The sequence below is a fragment of the Acanthochromis polyacanthus genome, chromosome 1 (genome assembly GCF_021347895.1).
Source record: "Acanthochromis polyacanthus isolate Apoly-LR-REF ecotype Palm Island chromosome 1, KAUST_Apoly_ChrSc, whole genome shotgun sequence".
Classification (NCBI taxonomy): Eukaryota; Metazoa; Chordata; class Actinopteri; family Pomacentridae; genus Acanthochromis; species Acanthochromis polyacanthus.
This window is the reverse complement of record NC_067113.1, coordinates 40,055,749-40,081,994: the sequence shown is the minus strand read 5'-3', so window position 1 is coordinate 40,081,994 and position 26,246 is coordinate 40,055,749. Positions and strand designations below refer to the sequence as shown.

The 26,246-nt window shown below is 39.9% G+C and overlaps 2 protein-coding genes across 3 annotated transcripts in view; both read right to left on the bottom strand.

The window, feature by feature from the left end:
- The window catches only part of dgki (diacylglycerol kinase, iota), a 113,422-nt gene extending 107,599 nt beyond the window's left edge, over positions 1–5,823 (bottom strand). The window contains 2 exon segments of the mRNA XM_022209744.2: positions 5,337–5,523; positions 5,526–5,823. Of these exon segments, the coding sequence (XP_022065436.2) occupies positions 5,337–5,523; positions 5,526–5,559 (221 nt within the window). The 5' untranslated portion in view covers positions 5,560–5,823.
- Positions 5,824–16,895: 11,072 nt separating this feature from the next.
- The window catches only part of creb3l2 (cAMP responsive element binding protein 3-like 2), a 46,822-nt gene continuing 37,471 nt past the window's right edge, over positions 16,896–26,246 (bottom strand). For both annotated transcript variants that reach the window (XM_022209739.2, XM_022209738.2), the window contains exons 9-12: positions 22,849–22,948; positions 22,501–22,630; positions 21,023–21,245; positions 16,896–19,570 (exon numbers count right to left, since the gene is read on the bottom strand). In XM_022209739.2, the coding sequence (XP_022065431.2) occupies positions 19,495–19,570; positions 21,023–21,245; positions 22,501–22,630; positions 22,849–22,948 (529 nt within the window). In that variant the 3' untranslated portion in view covers positions 16,896–19,494. The remainder of the gene's footprint in view (positions 19,571–21,022; positions 21,246–22,500; positions 22,631–22,848; positions 22,949–26,246) is intronic.

Genomic DNA, 26,246 nt, shown 5'->3' with positions numbered 1-26,246 from the left:
GATTTGAGAAATAGGCGTTTTCTGTCCAACGTTTTAAATTTGTCAGACGCCTCACAACGTGCTACTGAATGCTAGCAGCTAGTTGCAGCAGCTCGCTTTGCATACAGAACAAGTAGCAGCTACCTCCAGTAGCCTGCAGCTACAATTGAAACAATTCGCATAATCTGGCTAATAACTGCATGAGGAGTGCCGGCTTGAAATTACCACATTAATTATGCGACTGTTTGTTAGCGTAAAATCGACCTGAAGCCGGCATTCAGCCGAGATATTTGATAGCCGTACTTCTGGTTTTTGTCGTCGGAGGTTTGAAATGCATTATGGGAAACGTAGTAGTATACTACAGTGTGAACGGTCGGCATTCTAATCATACTTATAGTACGTAGTATACAGTATATACTCATTGAGTATGTAGTATGTAGTACGTTAGTATGCCATTTCGGACACAGCCCATGTCTGTTCATCTTAGCAGTTGTTTGTCTTTTGTTGTCGTTTACCTCATGTTTTTGTCATTTTGTTTCTCGCTGTTGTCATTTTTTGTCGTTTGCCCATTTTTTGTCATTTTGTTTCTCGCTTTTGCGGTTTTGTGTCTCATTATTGTAATATTTTGTCTTGCTTTTGTTGTTTTTTGTCAGAATTTTGTTGTTTGTCTCAAGTTTTTGTCATTCCGTGTTTCCTTTTTGTCTCTCTTGTGTTGTCTATTTTTTGTCGTATTGTTTCTCTCTCTTGTCATTTTTTAGCCTAGCCACGCTAGACCCATGTTCTGAAGGCACAAGGGTCTAGGACCGCTCGACAGGGAGGGAGGCGGGCTAAAAGGTTGTCTATCAAATCACTCTACAGCAATTGGGTAGGTATACAACCAATCAGCGCAACGAATAGGCTGACGTAGTTCCTAGATCGCCGCCGGATTATGGCTAAGTCCCATTAGCTTCCCAACCAGCGGAGCCAACTGGTATATTAAGGATTTGCCATATCCCGTCGGCATAAGTCCAAATACGTCTTTCTTCTCAATGAAACACTTCAGTGCCGTCCTTTGTTTATCTTTCAAGTTGAATTTTAGCTTCAAATCTTTAAGGGCTGTGGCCAAAGCCGAGTCCAAAGATAACTGTTTATTGTGCGCCGGTTGTTTCCGTCAGAATCGTCGCGCCTCTGTCGTCACTTAGTTACGCCCGCCTTCTGACTTCATGGTGATTCGTCCGGCCAGTTTTAGGAGAATCCAGCCTCGAGCCTTATGGAGGGTAACTAGACCCACCCTGGCAGAGAATTAAATTCGTTGCCGTGGGTTGTCTAGCACGGCTAGGCTAGGACATTTTTTGTCATTTGTTGATTTCTTGTCACTTTGTAACTTTTTTGTCTCATTTTTGTTTTGTTTTGTGTCGTTTGTCTCATTTTTTGTCATTTTGTTTCTCGCTGTTGTCATTTTTTGTCTCATTTTTCTAATATTTTGCCTTGTTTCTGTTGTTTTGTTGTTGTTTTTTTGTCGTTTTGATCATAAAGTAAAAATACTCTCTCATTCAGTTCCAGATATCTGTGACTAAATCCTGTGTTTCTTTATAGATAAGCTGTGACCTGGAAGTTGTAAAGTGGAAATAATAAACTGAGGCTGAATGTTACTGAAACTGAATTCATTTTTCGTAAGAAATTTCAGGTTGTATATGATGTTTTGTGAAAAGATAATTCCTTCAGTGTTGCACTAAAACAAAGGAGAAATAGGAGTTGTGGTTATTTCTAGCTGATTATGCCGTGGTTTTACTGGTCATGGAGGTCATATGAGGCTGAATGTGGAACGTGAACTAAGATGAGTTTGACGCTCTACTACTAACGCTGCAGGAACTCTGCTCAGGCTCAGTTTTATGGCTTGTGGAAACTGTAGTGGTTTAAACTATTTCAAGAGCTCCAACAGTGTAGATAAAGTAAACCTCTTGACAGCTTGATAGTCCACAAAACGCGTAAATGAAAACCTGCCTGAGTGACCGACTGACTGAGGCAGATAGGCAGGAATCGCTCGTTAAAACCGGGCACTGACTCACGTACAGATTGAGCGTCCAGCCGCCTGACTGACCGGCTAACTGAAGCGGCGTCTTACACACTAACCGGTGCGCTGACTAACCGGTTGGCATGATGCGCACACGTCACGCTAAGACAGAGGAAGGGCTGTCATGCAGGCAGACGGGTGAGACGTCTAAGAATAGATGAAAGGAGGGACGGCATTCTGGGAACACACACACACACAACCGAAGTGTGACGAATGCCTGGCAGATAAGTTACACGTGACTCCTGCTGCCATAAACACACAATAGCACAAACGCAAAAGCTGCTTTGATCTTCAACAGCATCATTTCTGAGCTCCTTTCATATCGCCACATATGGTAATTCACTTCTTGGCGTTGGCCACTTCAAAGCTGTGTAAACCACCTTCGTACGAGCCATCTCCCTGACCAGCTCATTCCATTTCTTCCACACGGCTGATTGCACCAAAAGGGAAACTGACGGCTCATCCACGGCCTTATCCAGTAAGATCAAGGGGAGCGAATACTAAAGACATGTTAAATGACACTTAGAAGAAAAGGAGAATTATCTAATTGAATGTACCAGACTGCCAACTTACAATCAGCAAGCTGAGAAAGCACAACATAGAATACGTGAATTAAGCGGTTAAAATAAGTGAGGTGATCCTGGCTTCCATCCCACGGTACATTCACCATGTAAACAATACACAAAGTAGGATTTTCAAACCATCTGGCCAATTATTTCGACATTCTTCTCTGGGCAAAATGCACTCCGGTGACGGCGGTAACGTGAGCCAAAAATGTTCTCTTTCCAAATGAAATTAATCCAACGAGGGATTCCACAGAAGCATTTACAGTACAGGAGGGCTGCGAAAAACAACAGGAAACCGCGAAACACAAAGCAGCCAGAGCAATATTCACAGATATTTAGTGTAATCTCAGTCTGTGCTAGAGAGAACTTACATTCACCATTGAGGATCCCACGTGAAAATTCTGAAAATTTTGATATTTGACTCCTCAGATATTTTCCATTCAGTGCCCTCTGCTGTAAACATATCTGCAGCTGAAGACTGATCCAACCACGGAACACTGATTTCTTGGCTTCATGTGACCAAATAAGCAAATGAAGAGATTATTTGCAAAAACAGATAACTCCATTTTATACATTTTCAGAAAGCTTATTTTGTTTGTTTACTTAAGATAACAATAATAACACTAATAATTTATTTTGTCATGTATTCTTCTACTGATTCAAATCCACTCAACTTCAGTTTGAATGATATTAACTCAAGTAAACAATTAAAAAAGTTTTCTGAAAATGTATAAAAACGGAGTTATCTGTTTTTGCAAATATCTTGTCACTATCAAACGATTTCTCATAGATAATGTCTTTCTGCTAGCCGTACAGAAATCTCCAGCCTTTCCTCCTCGATAAGAGCTTGATATTTATAGGGCTGGACCCGAATATCCCGAATATCCGAATATTCGTTCGCTACGGCGGTATCTGGATATTAATTTTGGTATCTGAATATTCGTATTCGAATATGCGGCATTACTGTCTTCCCTCCGAAGACCCAGGGGTAGACCAGACGAACGGATCCAAATATTCAGACCTTCTCCGACACAAACCCAACCCCCACCCACCCCGTCAGACGTTACGGGGCGGAACGAATATTCCGATATTCGTCTTTAATAGGGCCTGAATATTCGGAGGCCAGAAACCACTATTCGGGCCAGCCCTAGATATTTAACGAATCTTGGATTTCAGCAGCTCTGTTTTCTAATGAGGGAACAGTTTCATGACAACAAACTGCTCCTGAGGTTCTGAAATTGAAGAAGCAGCTGCTGCACTCCCCAGGAAGCACAATCTCCTGGAAACCCCACTTAACCAAAGATGGCTTCCCGGGGAAAACACCCACAGGAGAAGAGACCGACTGTAAATGATGACACAACAGAAGTGAGAGACCGATGGGTTTTCTGGCGAATGTCCTGCGGTGTGTGAGACACAAATTGGTGTTTAAAAAGACCACGGATCCTGCAGAAAAAGAAAACAATCAACAGGAGAAATGATCATGTGTCGGACAGACTGTAACAGGATTACAATGGACCAGCCCTTTTCAAAACGAGACTCCTTTCTGTCCTCAAATGGGTGTAATTATTCAGTCCTAACGTGTTTACATGAGGCGTATTTAATCTGATTGTCCTGTTAATTAGTGGAATAAAAGGATCCATTTATGCTGCTGTGTATTCTTTCATGCTTAATGAAATTAATTAACTCAACAGAGCCGGAATTTAGACTTCATACACATGATTTCTGTAAATACTCTTCAAATGAGTGTCAATGCAAACAGAAGGAGAGTAAAATGAAATTAGCACATTCACAGTCAGACTCAGTGCAGCTGTTTGGATTCAGGCGACTCTGGACCAATGAAATGTTGCTTCAAATCAGACACAAGTTACATAAGCTAAAGATAGATAGATAGATAGATAGATAGATAGATAGATAGATAGATAGATAGATAGGACTATAAATAGATAGATAGATAGATAGATAGATAGATAGATAGATAGATAGATAGATAGATCTATAGATCGATAGATAGATAGATAGATAGATAGATAGATAGATAGATAGACAGACTATAGATAGATAGATAGATAGATATAGATAGATAGATAGATAGATAGGACTATAAATAGATAGATAGATAGATAGATAGATAGATAGATAGATAGATAGATAGATAGATAGATAGATAGATAGATGCCACACATTCCTGACGGTGACATCTGACAATCCAAACTGCTGTGTTGGTCTCTGGCCAGTTTTCACTATCAACAGCAGCTGCCAGTCTCACTGGGGTGTCAGGCTGCTGCTGGCATTCACACACAACACACACACACACAACACACACTCCAATCAATAGTGTTTCTCTCCCTGCCCCCCCCCCTCCCCCACCACATGCTCCGACACAACGACACACATATTGCATGAACTATTGTGTAGATCCATCTCCGACAGGAACTAAATGCTGCTGCTCCGTTGAGGCCGGTAGTGATAGCATGTGTAGCGGTTTAACTAACATGAAGTCTGACTGCTGGGTTCCCCCTCCTGTGTGTTTGTTTACAAGCTCCAGCTAGCATACATGTCATTCTCACCATAGCATTAGCTCGTAACGTAAAACAAACGTGAGGCACATTCCTGACAGATTTGAGTATTTACCCTCAAATGTCTGTCAGTGAATATCCGCACAAACACATAAATAAATCCCGGACACATCCTCCTCCGACCAGCATCCTGTCCCAGCATCCTCCCCGCTCTCCACTCACCGATACGAGGTCTGCTTTCTGAACGCCAGTCCTCTTAATTTCTCCTCCAGAGTGTCCTGCTCCATGTCGGGCAGACTGCTGAACGTGTCGCTGCAGCAGCCCACGGCAGCCTCCTCCGAGCCGGCTCCGGACTCGGAGTCGCCCCCGTCGGCTCCCAGAGAGGCCAGACGCCCGCTGAAGCCCCCGCCGCCGGGCTGGTGCGGTCCTTCGTTTGGGGGTCCATGCTGGTCGGTCCTCGGCTGTCTCGCCCCGCGCTGGACCCCCCTCTGCCCCGGCTTGTGCGGGGGACGCGGATGCCGGTGTCGGGGGTAGAAGTGAAATGTTTGCGGGGGGTTTTGAACCGAGCAGTGAGCGGCGACCGTTGAGGTTTCCGGCCGTAGACTATCTTTATATACCGCGGCCAGGTACGGCAGCCGCCTGGACAACAGACCGAACTGCACTCACGAGCCCTTCTGACCAACAGCGCGGGAGCTACGTCAAGCTGCGTACGTCACCCAGGCGGAGGTTGGACGTCCGCCTTCAAAATAAAATACAAGGGATTTAAAAAAAATGGATCAGTCGATTAGTTGTTTGAATTTTTTAAAAAGTCAAACAGTGATGAAAAATATCAGTGTTTCCTAGATCCCAACACAATCTCAACCAAAAAATAAATAAAAAATTCAACTTTATGACATGGAAATCAGAGAATTTAGACTTTATTTCTTAATAAAAATAGCTCAGACCCACTACATAAATGTTTAAATGTTAATTGGTTAATAGATTAATTGTTGCAGCTGGTAACTGGTACAGGTGTAAACTTTTTTTTAATGTTGATTTATTTTGATAGTTGGCCATTAATGGTTGACATTTAATTCATAGATTAATCATTGCAGCTGTAACTGCCACCGGTATAAACTGGTAATCTGGTGACTTGGCATCACACAACGTTGACCTAATAATATTGACTCGGTATTAATACGTGGACTTAAAATTGCATACGATAGCATTTTGACTTAATACCTCATAGTTGGTTTGTCTGTCTGTCAGCAACGTTACTCAAAAACGGACCAACGGATTTGGATGAAATTTTCACATAAGGTCAGAAATGACACAAGGACCAAGTGATCAGACTTTGGCAGTGATGCATCTTATAGTCTGGATCCATGGATTTGTTAAAGATGTCTGTATCATTGCCAGATAGCGGCATGCCATCACTGTAACCATAACAACAAATTATGTCAGCTGCTTGCCTACGATCGCATGATTGTGACCCGAAATCATGTATTCTTTAGCTTGCCGACCAATACCAAGGTTTTCAATTTTATCAGAAATGGGCCGACATTATTTTTGTTTGTTTTTTGTTTTTACAATTTATCATCTTTTCAAAACACATTCATGAACTTAATTTGTTGCTCAGGTGTTTTTCAACAGTTAATAAAAGACAATATTTGGAGCTCAAAGTGGAGATATATCAAATCTTGTTTTGTCATTTCCTGTCTTGTTTTTTTCATTTTGTGTCTCATTTTTGTTGTTTTGAACACAATGCAAAATAGAACTCGAAAAGTAAATCAAGCTAAAAGTACACCTCTCATAAAAACAAGTTTATCAAAGTGAGTTTCACTGTAGGCCTTATGACCACAACTAAAAACAGCCTAAACATTTTATTTCTAAATGCATGACAGGAAGTGGAATATTTGATGCTTGGTGACTTGATACAGGTTTAAAAACTGAGCTGCTGTGATCGTGGTGACAACAAACTGGTTGAGAATGTGAAGACCTCAACTATCTGCAGCCTCCATCCATCCATCATTCATCCATCCATCATCCATCCATCCATCTGTCATCAATCCATCCATCATCATCCATCCATCCATCTGTCACCCATCCATCAACCATCCATACATCATTTATCCATCCATCCATCCATCATGCATCCATCCATCCATCCATCATCCATCCATCATTATTCATCCATCATCTGTCATCCATCCATTATTCATTCTTTATCCATCCATCATCCATCCATTATCCATCCGTAATACATCCATCATCCATCCATCCATCCATCATCCATCCATCATTTATTCATCCATCCATCATCCATCCATCCATCATCTGTCATCCATCCATTATCCATCCATAATACATCCATCATCCATCCATCCATCCATAATACATCCATCATCCATCCATCCATCCATACATCATCCATCCGTCATTTATTCATCCATCATCTGTCATCCATCCATTATTCATTCTTTATCCATCCATCATCCATCCATTATCCATCCATAATACATTCATCCATAATACATCGATTATCCATCCATCCATCCATAATACATCCATCATCCATCCATCCATAATACATCCATCATCCATCCATCATTTATCCATCCATAATACATCCATTATCCATCCATCCATCATCCATCCATCATCCATTCATCCATAATACATCCATTATCCATCCATCCATCATCCATCCACCCATAATACATCCATTATCCATCCATCCATCATCCATAATACATCCATCATCCATCCATCCATACATCATCCATCCGTCATTTATTCATCCATCATCTGTCATCCATCCATTATTCATTCTTTATCCATCCATCATCCATCCATCATTTAACCATCCATAATACATCCATTATCCATCCATCATCCATCCACCCATAATACATCCATTATCCATCCATCCATCATCCATAATACATCAATCATGCATCCATCCATCCATCCATACATCATCCATCCGTCATTTATTCATCCATTATCTGTCATCCATCCATTATTCATTCTTTATCCATCCATCCATCATCCATCCATTATCCATCCATCATCCATCCATCCATCATCCATCCATCCATAATACATCCATCATCCATCCATCCATAAGACATCCATCATCCATCCATCCATAATACATCCATTATCCATCCATCCATCATCCATCCATCCAAAATACATCCATCATCCATCCATCCTTCATCCATCCGGCCCAGAGGATGAGCAGCGTGGCATTGTGGGATATTCCCCTCTCCCTTTCTGCAGCATCATCAGTAGAAAGTAGGGCAGAGGGTGAACACACACTCTGAACACACGCAGGCTGTCAGCGTCTCACTCTGACAGACTAATCACACTCACGGCCCATATGCTCCGTCATGATGTCCTACCTCCTCGTTACACTCCTCTCGCCACACTTCACCGTATCTCTGCCCGGGAAACTTCAGGCCACATCTGTCGGCCTCTTTTTCTGTTCCGCTGCTCTTGACCATCAGGCTCATTTAAATCACCGCTGACCTCAAACGACCCTTGTTTTTTCTGCTGCGGTGAAGCATCTGTCTGTATTCCCTGAAACACTGAATGTTCATCATATCCTTTCATCCATTACTTTGGTCTGGATGAGTGCTCTATACCTGAAACAGAGTGAACACTTCATTAGTCACACCTTTAGGATATAATCTAATACAGTCCACTGCAACAAATCTGCTCTAACAAGCTCATTTTCTATTTGAGGTACTTTTGAAGTCCGTTAGATATATCTTGCATACATTTTTAATAAAAGTTTTTTTAAAACTGATGTTTTTTGTTTTGTTTTTGTCCTTTAGTGGCTCGTTTTTCTCATTTTGTGTCTTGATTTTCATTGTTTTGTGTTTCATTTTGTCGTTTTCTGTCTTGTTTTGTCATTTAGTGTCTCGGTATTGTCGTTTTCTGTTTCATTTTGTCATTTTTTGCCTAGGTTTGTCATTTTGTGTCTCGTTTTTGTCACCATGTGTCTTGTTGTCATTTTGTGTCTTGTTGTTGTCATTTTGTGTCTTGATTTTTGTTGTTTTGTGTCTCATTTTGTCATTTTATGTCTTGTCTTTGTCATTTAGTGTCTCATTTTGTCATTTTGTGTCTCGGTATTGTCGTTTTCTGTTTCATTTTGTCATCTTTTTGCCTAGGTTTTGTCATTTTCTGTCTCGTTTTTGTCACTATGTGTCTTGTTTTGTTGTTTCATGTCTCATTTTTGTCATTTTGTGTCTCGCTTTTGTCATTTTGTGTCTCGGTTTTCATTAAAATATGACTGGATACCACAAAAATGTCAACTAAATAAACGTCCAAATTTAATACCAACCACCTTCTAATGAGCTAAACAATAATAAAATGAGCTGATTCAGAAATAGTTATGATTGTGTTCTTTTCATTAAGTTGAAATAATCATGACAGATATTTCTTTTTTGGCAATAGTATATCAAATTTGATATCGAAAAATCACATTTTATGTGTCTCCAGGAAGTGTGTTCATTCCAGATCACATGACCTGCTCCACATGATGTCATTTCCTCCTGAAGAAAAGACTGGAAGACTCCAAGGCTTTCTGAGTTACTTCATATAAAGTAGTCAACAGGTTTACTACAATATCTTTATAAATAACTTCAATTTTACTCAATTGTATTTATAATATTTAGAAGAATCTTTCTCTAAAATGCCATGTGGTGTTTGGTTATAGGCGGCCATGTTGGTTTCAGGACTGGAAACAGCAATAATGACACAATAAAATAAAAATAATGGCTTTAAAATATACATTTTAGGATTCGATACATAATAAAATCTGCTATCAATTGTGAGTTCCTCATTGGAAAGTATTCCTCACAAAGCCATTGTGCAGGCTATCTGTCAGACCTCTAACATAAAACCATCGTATTGAAATACTCATTCTCTTAGTAACACGAGCCTCGGTTGATTAACGAGCAACAACAAAACCAGCCTGCTTACCCATCCGGTTTCTGTCGGCAGCCAGCCTCCCTCTCTGGACGACGTCTGATTTCCAGGGAAATCCCCAGAAGAAATAAACACTGCTGTGTGAAACGGATCCATTAGTACCGCAGCCAACCTCAAAGATGAAACAGAAGACGCAGTATCGACCCAGTCTGCTGCCTGGATGTGTTCTAGTCAGGACAACCAGGGTGATGAAGCCTCTGGACAGGCCTGGACATGATTTAGACCTCAGACCACTATCGATATATTAGTTAAAGTTGTTCTATATTATGGAAAGTTGCTCTAAAGAAGTTTAAGTTGCTCTATCTTAGCTAAAGTTGCTCTGTATTAGTTAAAGTTGTTATATATTAGTAAAAGTTGCTCTACATTAGTTAAAGTTGCTGTATATTAGCTAAAGTTGCTCTATTGTATTAAACGTTGCTCTATATTTGCTAAAGTTGGTCTATATTGGCTAAAGTTGCTCTATCGTATTTAAAGTTGCTCTATGCAACTAACATGCAAACTCCATGCAGAAAGATCCCAGGCCCAGCCCGGGATTTGAACTGGGGATCTTCTTGCGTTGAGGGTGGCCTCACCCGGGGTGGTCGCCGCCACCACGCCATGGCCGTGCGGGCGTGGCAGGCCACTTGGCTGGGCGCGCCGCAGGTGCCCCGGCTGCCCGCAATCAGCCGGCTGCTGCACTAACAGGAAGACATAATGAACGTCTTTGAGACACGTCCATAATAACATTATTCCTGGTTAATGGTGGTGCAGCCTGTGTTGCTTTCAGCTCATTTATTCTCAAGGTTTTGCTCAAACTGGAAAGGGGAGGTTTGTTTTGTTTGGAGATGCTGAAAGCCTGAGGACATCCAGTGGTTCTAAATGCTGCATATAGAAGCTTTAATGTGGTACCATAACCCTGCTCACCTGTAAGAGCACACTTACAGACCGCTTCATTTTTAGTCGGTTAAAGGCAGTGACTTTTGGGCTTGTAGCACATTGTCTACCTTTCGAGGCATCATTTATGTTTTGACAACGTATATTTAATGAATTATTGATGACGGAAGTCCGTATCTGTTAAAATCTTTCCAACTTTACGCCTACCATGTTCATTCATTCACTGCAGAAAGTGTATTCAATCAGTGTGCAGCTGAAGCTGAAGTTACACTCTGTGTGTAGATATGCCTGGATGTCATCTGAAGTGACTGGAGCTCATAATTAAAAACAAAAGCATTTGTCTTTCCAAGAACACTTAGTGATACACACACACTGTGATAAGATCATTACAGTAACAAGAGATGATAAATCCTGCTGAACTAAATACAATCTGCTGCTTTACTTCTGACCTTTCTACACCTACGTTCTGCTTCTCCTGACATTATGTTGTGATTTTAGATGAACATACACTGACAATAACGGTAGTTATATTTGTAGGTGTTCATATTGCTGAAACCATATCTGGGGGATATTTGGTAACGTATGGATCACCTGATCGCCTTGTTTTACAGATAAACAAAGAAGCAACTGGTAGGAAGCTCTGCTCGGACATTCAGCCGTGTCTTCTGCTTTGAACAAAATCAGAGAAAAATAAACATAAAGAAGCTAATCGAATGCATCGAAGTAATCATATTCGTTGGTTTGTGTAGCATTTTTGTTGCCCCCGTCCCCTGACTTCACAAAACTTTAACGCTCTATAAAAAATCAATATTGATTTATTTTAAGATCGGCCACCTGATGTCTCATTCTGACCATGAAAACTAACAAAATAATATATATCCAGTCTATGCACCGTACTCTGTTTGGCTCCACACTTGATGATGACCACTTACGGTCTCAGAAAATGATAAAAACTGACCTTTTTTCGTTACCGTCTCTTACTGATTTTATTTTCTTGTTATTGTAAATATAAAATGAAAATCAAAGCATTTTTAAATTTTCATTAGAAAGTTATGTTATACTGTGAATAACAAACTTGCAGACAACAGTGCAATAATTATTGTTTATTCATGAGGATTAGATATCTGTCAACACTAATCTGCTTGATATTTGATATTGCAAAAAAGGACATTGTGATGTTGTAAAGAACAGTGTTGGAGATCAGCCCTTTAACTGATGTTCTCATATCTGTGAAATTTAAGTTGTGATGGAACCGTTTCCTTGCAGAGGAAAAAGAGATGATAGTGTTATTAGAAAGTGCAACACCGTTTATTTTATTTTTTAAATGTAATATTTTTATTTTTCTTTTATTTCATGTTTAAGGTTTGGATATCCTTGAACACTTATTTGAACAGAATATTGATTCTGACATTGTTGTAAAGAACAATGTTGGAGATGTGCACTCATGTTGGAATAAATCCTCATTGTGAAGAAACCCTTACTGCACTGAACTGGAAATATTTTAGAAAAACACGCTGAATTACAAGACAAGGCTAGAATTATGTGATTTTAATAGTAATAGGTCGTGATCTAAAGTGGGCCGGTCTCAGGCATGAAAGTCCAGGGCTGAAAGTGAGTCCCACTCCGGTCCTGATTACAACACAGGAGTGATGGTTGCTGGAAATGTTCCTCTGTACCCCTATGCAGATATTCCATTAAAAATCAGCCATTTCCAGCCAGAAGAATAGTCATTTATCATCTTAAATTATCACTTTTATTTAGCTGCTGAAGACAAAAACATCTTCTGTCAGAAGATGATTAGAATTCATTCCCAGCGTCAAAGCGTTTGTTTTACAACTCCAAATTAAGTTAGAGCCAGACTGTGTTAGAGAAGCAGAAAGTCCCATGGTTAGCTTCTATCTCCTCCATCATGATGAGTATCCTAAAATAGATCAGCAGCAGCGCTTCGTTATGAGGACGGAGAATTGCTCTGACAGCGCCAAGACAACACACAGTCATTAGGCAACACGCAGCTAGAAGACAACACGCAGTCAGAAGACAACACACAGTCAGAAGACAACACACAGTCATTAGGCAACACGCAGCTAGAAGACAACACACAGTCAGAAGACAACACTCAGTCAGAAGACAACACGAAGACAACACACAGTCAGAAGACAACACACAGTCAGAAGACAACACTCAGTCAGAAGACAACACGCAGTCAGAAGACAACACACAGTCAGAAGACAACACACAGTCATTAGGCAACACGCAGCTAGAAGACAACACACAGTCAGAAGACAACACACAGTCAGAAGACAACACGAAGACAACACTCAGTCAGAAGACAACACACAGTCAGAAGACAACACTCAGTCAGAAGACAACACGAAGACAACACACAGTCAGAAGACAACACGCAGTCAGAAGACAACACGCAGTCAGAAGACAACACTCAGTCAGAAGACAACACACAGTCAGAAGACAACACACAGTCAGAAGACAACACGAAGACAACACTCAGTCAGAAGACAACACGCAGTCAGAAGACAACACGCAGTCAGAAGACAACACTCAGTCAGAAGACAACACGCAGTCAGAAGACAACACGCAGTCAGAAGACAACACGCAGTCAGAAGACAACACGAAGACAACACTCAGTCAGAAGACAACACACAGTCAGAAGACAACACTCAGTCAGAAGACAACACTCAGTCAGAAGACAACACGCAGTCAGAAGACAACACGAAGACAACACTCAGTCAGAAGACAACACGCAGTCAGAAGACAACACGCAGTCAGAAGACAACACACAGTCAGAAGACAACACTCAGTCAGAAGACAACACACAGTCAGAAGACAACACTCAGTCAGAAGACAACACGAAGACAACACTCAGTCAGAAGACAACACACAGTCAAAAGACAACACTCAGTCAGAAGACAACACTCAGTCAGAAGACAACACGCAGTCAGAAGACAACACGCAGTCAGAAGACAACACGAAGACAACACTCAGTCAGAAGACAACACACAGTCAGAAGACAACACGCAGTCAGAAGACAACACACAGTCAGAAGACAACACGCAGTCAGAAGACAACACACAGTCAGAAGACAACACGCAGTCAGAAGACAACACGCAGTCAGAAGACAACACACAGTCAGAAGACAACACGCAGTCAGAAGACAACACACAGTCAGAAGACAACACGAAGACAACACACAGTCAGAAGACAACACGAAGACAACACTCAGTCAGAAGACAACACGCAGTCAGAAGACAACACACAGTCAGAAGACAACACGCAGTCAGAAGACAACACAGTCAGAAGACAACACGAAGACAACACTCAGTCAGAAGACAACACGCAGTCAGAAGACAACACGAAGACAACACTCAGTCAGAAGACAACACGCAGTCAGAAGACAACACAGTCAGAAGACAACACGAAGACAACACACAGTCAGAAGACAACACGCAGTCAGAAGACAACACTCAGTCAGAAGACAACACGCAGTCAGAAGACAACACGAAGACAACACTCAGTCAGAAGACAACACAGTCAGAAGACAACACGAAGACAACACACAGTCAGAAGACAACACGCAGTCAGAAGACAACACTCAGTCAGAAGACAACACGCAGTCAGAAGACAACACGAAGACAACACTCAGTCAGAAGACAACACGCAGTCAGAAGACAACACGAAGACAACACTCAGTCAGAAGACAACACGCAGTCAGAAGACAACACGCAGTCAGAAGACAACACGCAGTCAGAAGACAACACAGTCAGAAGACAACACGAAGACAACACTCAGTCAGAAGACAACACGCAGTCAGAAGACAACACGAAGACAACACTCAGTCAGAAGACAACACGCAGTCAGAAGACAACACAGTCAGAAGACAACACGAAGACAACACGCAGTCAGAAGACAACACGAAGACAACACACAGTCAGAAGACAACACTCAGTCAGAAGACAACACGCAGTCAGAAGACAACACGAAGACAACACGCAGTCAGAAGACAACACGCAGTCAGAAGACAACACGAAGACAACACTCAGTCAGAAGACAACACGCAGTCAGAAGACAACACGAAGACAACACTCAGTCAGAAGACAACACGCAGTCAGAAGACAACACAGTCAGAAGACAACACGAAGACAACACACAGTCAGAAGACAACACGCAGTCAGAAGACAACACGAAGACAACACTCAGTCAGAAGACAACACGAAGACAACACTCAGTCAGAAGACAACACGAAGACAACACACAGTCAGAAGACAACACGCAGTCAGAAGACAACACGAAGACAACACTCAGTCAGAAGACAACACGAAGACAACACTCAGTCAGAAGACAACACACAGTCAGAAGACAACACACAGTCAGAAGACAACACGCAGTCAGAAGACAACACGCAGTCAGAAGACAACACTCAGTCAGAAGACAACACTCAGTCAGAAGACAACACGAAGACAACACACAGTCAGAAGACAACACGCAGTCAGAAGACAACACGCAGTCAGAAGACAACACTCAGTCAGAAGACAACACTCAGTCAGAAGACAACACGAAGACAACACGAAGACAACACTCAGTCAGAAGACAACACAGTCAGAAGACAACACGAAGACAACACTCAGTCAGAAGACAACACTCAGTCCCACAGCTTCACAACAGCTCAGAACACACAATGATGGTGCATCGTGTTGTTACAAAATCAATAGAAATCAAAGAGCTGACTGTAAAATACGTGATGAAACACCAGCAGCAGAGAGTCAGAACAAACATCAAGGAGCTCCGTTCTCTGATTCTGGATTGTAGAAGTTTCAAGCTCTCAGCGTGTTAATTATAAATGGAACAAAAAGCCTTTCATCTTTGCTCACAGTCAGTGCATTGTTTTTGGGCTGATGTGAGCAAAAGATGGAGGGTGTGGGAGATTTTTTCCACCTGGATAAATAAGATGGTTAAAATTAGAAGATAGCAAGTCAGTGTTAGGAGGTGCTAAGTTAGAATCTAAAATACCCACTCAATTTATTGACTTAGGAAGACGAAATTAGGAGATAATAATCCAAATACTTACTTATGAGATACCACAACACACATTTAGCTCTTGCGTCAGTATTGTTAACTGCTAGGAGATATTAAGTGAAAATTATCACTAAGTTCTCAATTAAAATGCTAAATTAAGAGAAGTCTACATTTTGAAACTGGGTCAATATTTAACCAACATTGTGTCTAAAAGTCTAAAGATACTAAGTCAAATGTTGACTTCATATGTCAAAATTATTACATTCTAACCCAAAATATTAAATTATGAGATACTAAACCTTCATGTTGAAATCATATTATTAAGTCAATATTGTGGGATAGAAAGTTCAACTCTTGACTTCTGAGAAAAGCAGTCCACTTTTTGTTACTGGCTCAATATTAAAAAGGCAAAATGATGAAATACTAAATCAAAATGTTGACCTACTAAGTCAACATCATGAGATAAAAAGGCCGAGAAAAAGTTTCTTAGTCCACATTTTTTGACTGAATCAATGTTAAGCCAGTATTTGCAACTCTAATGTAGAGCAACTGTAACTAATATAGAGCAAGTTTAACTAATATGGAGCAACTTCAGCTCATTTCAGAGCAACTGTAGCTAATATAGAGCAATCTTTTGAATAACTGTAGGATACATCTCAAATGTTCCATCCAGAATACATCCAAATGATAATTTGGTGGCTTTTAAATTACTTTTAGCTGGAAATAAAAATATAAATCAGACAAAACTGCTTCAACAACATACTAAAACTTGAAAAAATGTAAAATAAAACTGGCTGAGGTAAGGAGACTATCATCTCTTATCATAAAATAAAGAAGGCAACCTTTAAAAGTAAACTAGATCATAAACGTCGACAATTTACCACAAAAACCGACACACTCACAATGTTTTTTGCTGCTTTTACTAAGGAAAATACTTAATATTTATTTGAAAGCAAGAAGACAGAAAGCCTCTTCCAGGCTGCCTTTACACAGGAGCAAAGAAATGAAATGTGATCTGAAAAATTCTTTCCTCTGGCTGACAGTTTCAGGTGGAACTAGAGAAGAATTTTTCATTTAAAAAAGAATCTAAATAAAATCAGCATGTTTATCTTGTGTTTCCTATGATCTTACAGCTTCACAGTGAGGAATATATGGTAAAAATGCTATTGTCAATGCATCCTATCAAGAAACAGACTTGACAGTAAATCTTTGATGTTAAATCCACTGATCTGCAAAGCTTTAAACACATGACACCTAAGTACAAATGTTGTTTTCTAGTCTAGTCAACAGTTTTTGTTGGCAATTTTATTTACCTTCAGCTGCTAACGAAACAATTCCACAATTGTATGTATGTCATCAAACAGCTGACTGCTTGTAGAACATGTTTCAATAAAGCTCAGACATGTAAAACTCCATCTGTGATACACTTGAAGTGGACAGTTAAGAACAAGAACAAACTAAACCCCAAAGAGAGTCAAAAATTTTAAGGCATCTTGCGTTCATAATTTACCAACAGCACAGAATCCAAAATAGAGCCATAATGAACTATGGATTGGTTCATAAACTACAGATCCCAGACACATTTAGACTTTCTTACTTAATAACAACTCACATTTACAAAAAGAGACAGTTTTGTTTTCTATTTCTGGGAGAAAAAAATATTTTTGGCAAATGCTGGAAAAATAACAGAGGAAGACTGCTAACAGCTGAAGTGTGCAAGGCAAAGATCACTGGATTAAAGGCCTATATTTGACATTTTGGGAAACATTTTACCTGTTTTCAAGGTCAGAAGACAATGAGAAGACTGACAGCACACAATGCCTACACTGTACACATGAAGCGGCGAGTTCAGCTTAGCAATAAGACTGGAAATAACAGCTAGCTTAACTGTGGCTAGCAATAAAAAACTATCTCAAGGACCTCTAAAGCCTACAAATTAACACATTATAATTTGTTAAATAGTGAGTTTTACAGCTGCTTTTTTGTTTAGTTTTGTACAAAAACACACCAGCTGCTTCTCTCCATCATTATGCTAGGCTAGGATAGTTTAGCTTAACATAAAGAATGGAAATAACAGTTACCCTGACTCTGTCTGGTAGAAAAAAAAAATCATTTCCAGCGCCTCCAAAACTTACAAATTAACACATTAATGTATATAATTTGTTAATTACAGGTGCTGATAACAGCTTTTTGTTTAGTTTTGGACAAGAACACACCAGCAGCTTCCCTCAGTCGTTACGCTAGGCTAGGCTAGTTTAGCTTAACATAAAGACTGGACATAACAGCGAGCCTGACTCTGGTTAGCAATAAAAAATTATCTCCAGCACCTCCAAAGCCTACAAATTAACACATTAGCACGTTAATGTACAGAATTTGTTAAACAGTGAGTTTTACAGCTGCTTGTTTTTTTAGTTTTGGACAAAAACACACCAGCTGCTTCCCTCCGTCATTATGCTAGGCTAGGCTAGCCACCTGCTGGCTGTAGCTTCATGTTTAGCACGCAGGTATCAATCTTCTCATTCATATCTTGTTATTTGGTGTTCAAATAGACCGATATAACCCATCAGAGAGTCCAGAATATAATAGTTTTGCAGTGTCATGTATTGACTTTTGGCTTGCACATAGATAAACAGAGAAAACACATAGATGTAAAGCTTGCGAGCTAGCGAGCTAAAAGGGTCCCCACATGCCAAATAGGAACTCATATGGAAGAAACTTATCCATTTTGGGTTTAGATTTTCCAATTTCAGTCAGTATTTACCTTGAAACTGGAAGATATGAACGCTAATGCAGCTGATAAACATCCTAAATGTGATGTTGTAAAATGCCAGTAATTCTACATTATTTCCATCAAACCCAAACAATATTTTTTATTCTTTTGCAGCCGATATGAACACTTTGGCATGTAAAAATATTCAGTCAGATTTTCCAAATGAGCGCAGGAACCCCGAGCTAAGCCCCTCGATGCGTGAAAACAACAAACAATATATAAAAGAGAGTCCAATAAAATAAAAACACTAAATACAGTATGAACACAAACAAGTATCAAAAAGGGATGTATGCATTACTAGAATGAAATAAAAATATTAATAGCTACAAAGAGCAATAATTCTTGAAAAACAACCAAAAAAACGGTCTCTATAAATACAGAAGTCCTCATCAGTGTCCTGCAAAAAGCCTCACGTCATACTTTAATAGAATTTCCATGGGAATAAATGCCGCGCTACATTATTCACTCGATCCGTTTGAAATTATCTCAGTGTGAATTTTCAACACCTAAACCAGGTAAGTTGACTCATCGAGAAAACTATTCAGTGCAACTTTACTTCAGAAATTAGGGCCGCCAGTGCCCATTTTGTTATATTATTATTATTATCATCATTATTATTATTAATATTTCTACCATTACAGTGTGTCTGATTAAGCAGAGATGGCGTAAAACTAGGACACTGAACCACGCTCCAGAAGGGGAGAGGTCATGGTGGGGGTGTTGATGGTGATCTCAGGAGGTCTCGTTGACCGTTCGCTCCAGCTCTATCACTTTACTGCTGTTCTCATTCACCCTCTGCTCCAGAGACCTGAGGGACAAAACAGAAAGTAGGGATGAGAAAAAAGAAATCTGTCAACAGGAAATGTTGGATTTGGATCTAAGGGTGTAGTGGAGACGAGTCCATGTTGTTATTTAATAATAATGGAAGATTAAAAGTGATTGACAGAGCTGTTTAGGGTAAAAATATGTCACAATACAGTAATTACAGGTCATTTTCAGCAATGTTTTCCTGTGCCTGTATAAAAGCTAAACTGTTTCCATATACTGTCAGTCATCTGCTCAGACAGTTTTGTGTCTCGTTGTTGTCGTTTTATGTCTTGTTTTTGCCAAATTCTGTCTTTTTTTTCTGCTGTTTTGTGTTTGGCCTTTCTCATTTTGCGTCACATTTTTGTCGTTTTGTGTGTCTCGTTTTTGTTGTTTTGCGTCTCATTTTTGTCAATTTGTGTCTTGTTTTTGCCGTTTTGTCTCGTTTTTGTCATTTTGTGTCTTGCTTTTGTCATTTTGTGTTTCATTTTGTAGTGTTGTGTCTAATTTTTCTCATTTTATGCCTTTTTTTGTCATTTAATGTCTTCTTTCTCTCATTTTAGGTGCTGTTTTTGTGAATTTCTATCTCATTTCTATTGTTTTGTGTCTTGCTTTGTCATTTTCTGTCTCATTTTTGTCGTTTTGTGTCTTGTTTTTGTCGTCAACATCGTCAAACAGTTGAATAAAGAACGGATAGAAAACTGTAAAAGAGAAGGTCTATTTTTCAAAAATTCTGGAGAAAAAATGTTCTCCAGTTCTGGACTGACCTACATATCATGGTCATGTGAGATCATTCATTTAGACTTATTTATTTCGTCAACAGCAAGAAATTTAACCCTTTAAGCTTCAGTCAATTCCAGCCGTTTTCAGTACAAAAAAATCGCTAATATTCCATTTTTAAATTTAAAAAATGACAAAAAATACAGGGAATATTGGACGCACATCGCGAGGTGCATTTCCTTGAAAACGACCGATTCGGGGATTTTATACCGACTTCAGGACATGTTTTGGACAAAATAGTTTACTGGCTTGTGTTGTCTGGATGTCCAAGGTTGGATTATGGCCGTTTTTTGTGGAATCTTTTTTTCTGTGTGTAATAATGAACCCGGAAATGTGAGTCGCGCTGTGTACGTTGAAGCCGTGTATAGAGAACGGATGGATGAATATTTGTTTTTGTCGGACAAATGTGTTTTTCTCACCCGCTGTGGTAATCGCATCTGAAAGTGGTTTATACCGGCGGATTCATGAGAATCGAAGCTTTCCATCGGCGTATAGTGTTTGTATAATCGTGTTTGCAGCCGTCGGACATTCTTGAAATGCCTATGCAAATTTACGCACTGAAGCGTAAAGGGTTAATAACCGAGCACAGCACCTTGGTAAGTATTCTAAAGAGGTCACATTAAAACCTTCTTCATGCTGGCTGTTATTAAAATAACGTAACACTAACGGTGTGTACCTGTGGATGTCCAGCAGCGTCTGCGTATCGTTGTTTTTATTCCTGAAAGGTGGGTGTGTCTCCGCCCTGCTGGGCTCCATCCCGACTTTCTGCTGCTCTGAGCGCCGCCACGCCGCCATGACGACGGCCGGCGTGTCCTCCCATTGGTCGGGATATTCACCGCCCAGACCGAGGAGGTGCGGCTGCTCGTCTTCGAAGGTCGATAACAGACCTCTGGACTTCACTGGAGGCGAAAAAGGAAAACATTAATAATAGCACCACATTATTGTGTATCATTGTGTGTGTGTGTGTGGGAGGTAGTAGAGGATGTAGTGAAAGGTCAGCTCTTCTAATCAGACTCTGTGGCTGTTATTGCAGTGCCGTAGGTGGAATCTGATTAGTGACGACGTTATAATGGACCTCCACCGTTTTACAGCCGGGAACAAAAGATTCATTACAATGGAAACAGCGGGCAGGCCACTGGAGCTGAAACTTGGAGAAAACAGACTGGAGCTGTGTGCACACGATGGTTTAGTAGCCCGTCTTAGCCTCAGGTTTATATTCAATTAGTCTTCCAGCTGTTTGACTGCGTCTTAAACTTTCAAATCGATTTTTTTGACATGTTGGGTACAAGGAGTGGTCACGGAGATGGCATCACCGGGCTCATTAGGCAGAAGTAACAACGACTGAGCAGCCTTGGAGGAGTACACTGGAAAAAATGCCCCTCTCAAAACAAGGGAAAATAACTTATTTCAAGGAACTTTTACCGTGAAATAAGTGTAACAAATCTGCCAATAGAAGAAGTGAAAAATGGCTTGGTAAGATTTCTTGAAATAAGATGTGATATTTAGAATATTGAGATCTTAAAATTAGCTGGGAAAGATTTTTTTAAGCTCTATCTATTTTACCAGGATTGTCACGCTTAAATGTGTTAACCCTCCTGTTGTCCTCATTTACGGGCAAAAAACAAGATTGTTTCATTGTCTAAAAAAAACAAAAATTCAGCAAAAAAAAAAATTCCCCAAATTTCTGAAAATTTGCAAAAACTTCCGGAAGAAATTCCAACAATTCCTTAAAAGTTTACTTTAAAAGTTTTATTTTAAAAAATTCCCCAAATTTGGCAAGAAAATTCTTGTAAATATTTTCAAAAAATGAGTAAAAATCTTCCCAAAAAAATCCTAAAATGTCTAAAGCGATTACATATATATCAGTAGAACATTCACACACACACAAAAAAAAAATCAACCAAAATAAGATTTTTGTGTGAATGTTCTTAAGAAACATTTTTAACATTTCTGGTTTCCCACCAAAAAATGCTCAAAGATTTCCCCAAAATGTTGGAAATGTGGACATCAGAAGTTTCACTGTGAAAATAGATTTTTTTCCACATTTTCAAACTGTAAAACAGGTCAATTTGAACCTCAGGACGACATGAGGGTTAAGAAGGACGCTGCCGACGGTCGTCTTTTACGTCTCAGTGGGTTGAACGTGTCGTCTACCTGTGGTCGTGTACGACTCTTTGACCGCCGTCTGTTTGGAAGCGAGGCCTGTTTCAGTGACGGTGGAGCACGGAGTCAAACCGCTGGGATAAAAACTGCCCAAAAACAGAGCGAAACACAGCACGACCACCTGGAGAGAGGCAGAAAGAAGAGCAGAGAGAGAACAGGAAGAAGAAGAAGAAGGGTGGAGACAGAAGCAGGGACAGAGAGGGGGGTAAGTAAATTATGAATCACACAAAATGCTAAGCTGCTAATGAGTGATGGAAGCAGATGTTTCCAATTCAATATTTCAATCAATGCTTCATCTCCTGTTAGCACGCACACACACACACACCCACAAACTGGTACCATTAAGCATGATGATGTCTGGGTTCCAGCCACCCTGCAGGATTTGGGGACTTTTCCTGCCACCACGGCCTGCAGAGACTGCAGCTGCTGCAGCAGAGACCTGAGGAGCAGCAACACAAACACACAAACAATAAGAAACAGGTTGGAGACACACACGCACGGCTGAGTGTATATTATGGAGGATTTCTGTGTCCAAAGAGAGCACAAAGTCCACAACGACTCAGAGTTGAGAGATTTTGCTGCTGTTTGCATCTGTGATCTGAAGACTGATGCAAATATTCTCCCAGCTTTATCAATGTACTTTGAATGTGGTCTTTACTGAACATCCACAGAAACACAAGAGGCCAGAACTTAATAATAAATAAAGAAATTTCATCACAAATATTACAAAAACGAGTCACAAAATGACAAAAAAAATGAGACAAATGACAGATGTGAGACAAAAAAACAACAAAAACAAGAGAAAATATTACAACAGGAGACACAAAATGACAAAAACGAGACACAAAATGACAAAAAATGAGACAAACGACACAAAACAAAACAAAAACTACTCAAGGAAGTTACAAAACGACAAAAAATGGACAGACAAACGATACAAATGAGACCAAAAATGACAAAAGCGAGAAGCAGAACAACAAAAATGAGACAAAAAACAGAAGTGAGACAAAAAAACAGCAAAAACAAGACAAAATATTCTAAAAATGAGACACAAAATGACAAAAGAACAATCTAGTGTTTTCCTTTATGATCCAAACAACGTGTCATGGTCTAGAAATTATTTTAAATGTATCGTTTTACTAATTTACAATCTGCACTTAATGTCTTCTCTGTAATTTTTCCACTTTGAGGGCCGGATTGGACCCTCCGGAGGACCGCTTTTAGCCCACGGGCCTCATGTTGGACACCCCTGCTGTAAACAGAGATCCATAAAAACAATCCACAGTGATCAACAACAATCAACGGAGCAGAAAATAACAAGAACCTTCAACAGATCTCAGACATCTAGCTTTAAAAGTCTTGTCTTTTATTCTGACAGCATCTTGTGCTGCACCGCTGCATCTTACTGCTTCTGGCTTGTAAAGTCCAAAAAACTAGCACTATTATTTGTGATAAATCACATAAATGTGTTTGCTACGTGCTTCAGTGGAGACATAATTGCTGCATGCAGTATTTCCTCATTTATTCACCTCAAATGCAGAAGTTAAAGGAAGGAGGAAGATCTTTATTTCTTTATTTCCTCTGACCAATGAGCATAACTGGTCGTATTGTGAACTGCACTGTTCATACAAACTCAGCTTCTCCTCTAAACTGTGTCTGATTAAAACCCTTCTAGCATCCAAACAAAGCAGAGTGAACTGGAGTGAACTAATTTATTCAGTTAAAGTGGCAGAAATGCACATTATGCTTCTTATAAGACAAGTATCAGGAGTTGATCCACCCTTTGGTCTGTATTTGGGAGCCAGCTTGTATTTGACAACCAGTTTTAATCGAGGAGATACGGAAGCTGCTGGTTTCTTTGGTTTTCTGATAATGCTCATTCTGTATAATTACTGGTTTTACTCTATTAATAAGGCAGGATCTGTACAACTGTTGGCTGTTATCACCTTTGCTAAACTCTCCGCCTGAGGCCTTGTATCACGAAGCAGCATACGGGGTCATGAAGGAGACTCCAGGTTTAACTGGGTACGTCGCCATGGCAACTGATGCTTCTGTCTGAGATAACAGTTCAGTGTGTATAAAAAGCATCTCCTACTGACCGCTCAGTTATACAGTCATGGAAAAGATTTCTTGTTCATTTTAATGCCTGCTACCACTAAAGGTACGTTACATGAAGAACACAAAGAACACGACAATAAATGCAGACGATTCCATAATACCTTATGTCCTGTTTGACGTGTTTCAGCTTAATTGTATTCAAAATGACAAAAATGAGACACCAAATGACAAAAACGAGACGAAAAATGACAAAACCGAGACGAAAAATGACAAAACTGAGACACAAAAATGACAAAAATGCTCCAAAATAATAAAAACAAGACAGAAAATGAGAAAAATGACACAAAGCGGCCAAAAACAAGATACTAAGTGACAAAACTGAGACAGAAAATGACAGAAAGAGAAAAAACTGACAAAAAATGAGACAAAATGGCAAAAATAAGACACAAAATGACAAAAACGAGACCAAAACGAAAAACATGACACAAAAAACGACAAAAATGCTACAAAATGATAAAAACAAGACAGAAAATGAGAAAATGAGACAAAACAGCAAAAAATGAGATACTAAGTGACAAAACTGAGACAGAAAATGACAGAAAGAGAACAAAATGACAACAAAACAAGACATAAAATGACAAAATTGAGACAGAAATGACAAAAAGAGACAATAAATGACAAAAAACAAGACAAAGTGAAAAAAATGAGACATAAAATGACAAAACAGACAGAAAATGACAAAAAGAGAAAAAGACAAAAAATGAGACAAAATGACAAAAACAAGACAGAAAATGACAAAACCGAGCCATAAAATGACAAACACGATTGAAGTAAACAAAGGTGGTGTAATCATTTTTTCTGTGACTGCATTTTGAAAATCTGCGTTAGTTTGTTCTTGTGAGAAATATGCGTCCATGTGTGGTCTGCTGCCAGCATTTTCTCTTTTCTCTAACTCCTGGCTGAGTCGCTGAGTTGATGACCAGCTTCATGGTTGTTCAGGTTCAGAGAAGCCGGATAAGGAGCCGATATCCTGGATTTGTCTTACAGGCCTCCAGTGCACCGGCATTAAAAGGACACACAGATGTACATACACACTGAACCGCTTCATTTAGCTTCTCATCAGTGAAGCCCACTGAGTGTAAAACGAAACCCAAACAGCTGCGTTACCGTCAGCTATGCTCAACACACAAACACAGTTCATCCGTGCAGAACGAGTGCAGCTCTATCTGCAGCAGCTCCAGCGTTTTACATTAAAATAGCCTCATGATTATGCATGGATGCAAAACTGCAGCTGAACACACATCCACTGGGAGCTTCTGGTTCGGCTTTATGTGCAGATAACAAAACTGAGCCGGTGTTGGTCGACTCATCGTCCTCGCTCCTCTCAGATACAGAGTAATAAATAGAGACGGAGAAACCCCACAGGATGACACTAATCTGGCATCCAAGGAGGGGGAATATCTGAGTGTTTTGGCAAAAACGAGACACAAAATGACAAAAATGAGTCAAAACAATGACAAAAATGAGACACAAAATGACAAATGAGACAATCATGGCAAAAATGAGACACAAAATGACAAATGAGACAATCATGGCAAAAATGAGACACAAAATGACAAAAACGAGACAAAATGACAAAAACAAAACATATAATGAAAAAAATGGGACACAAAATGACA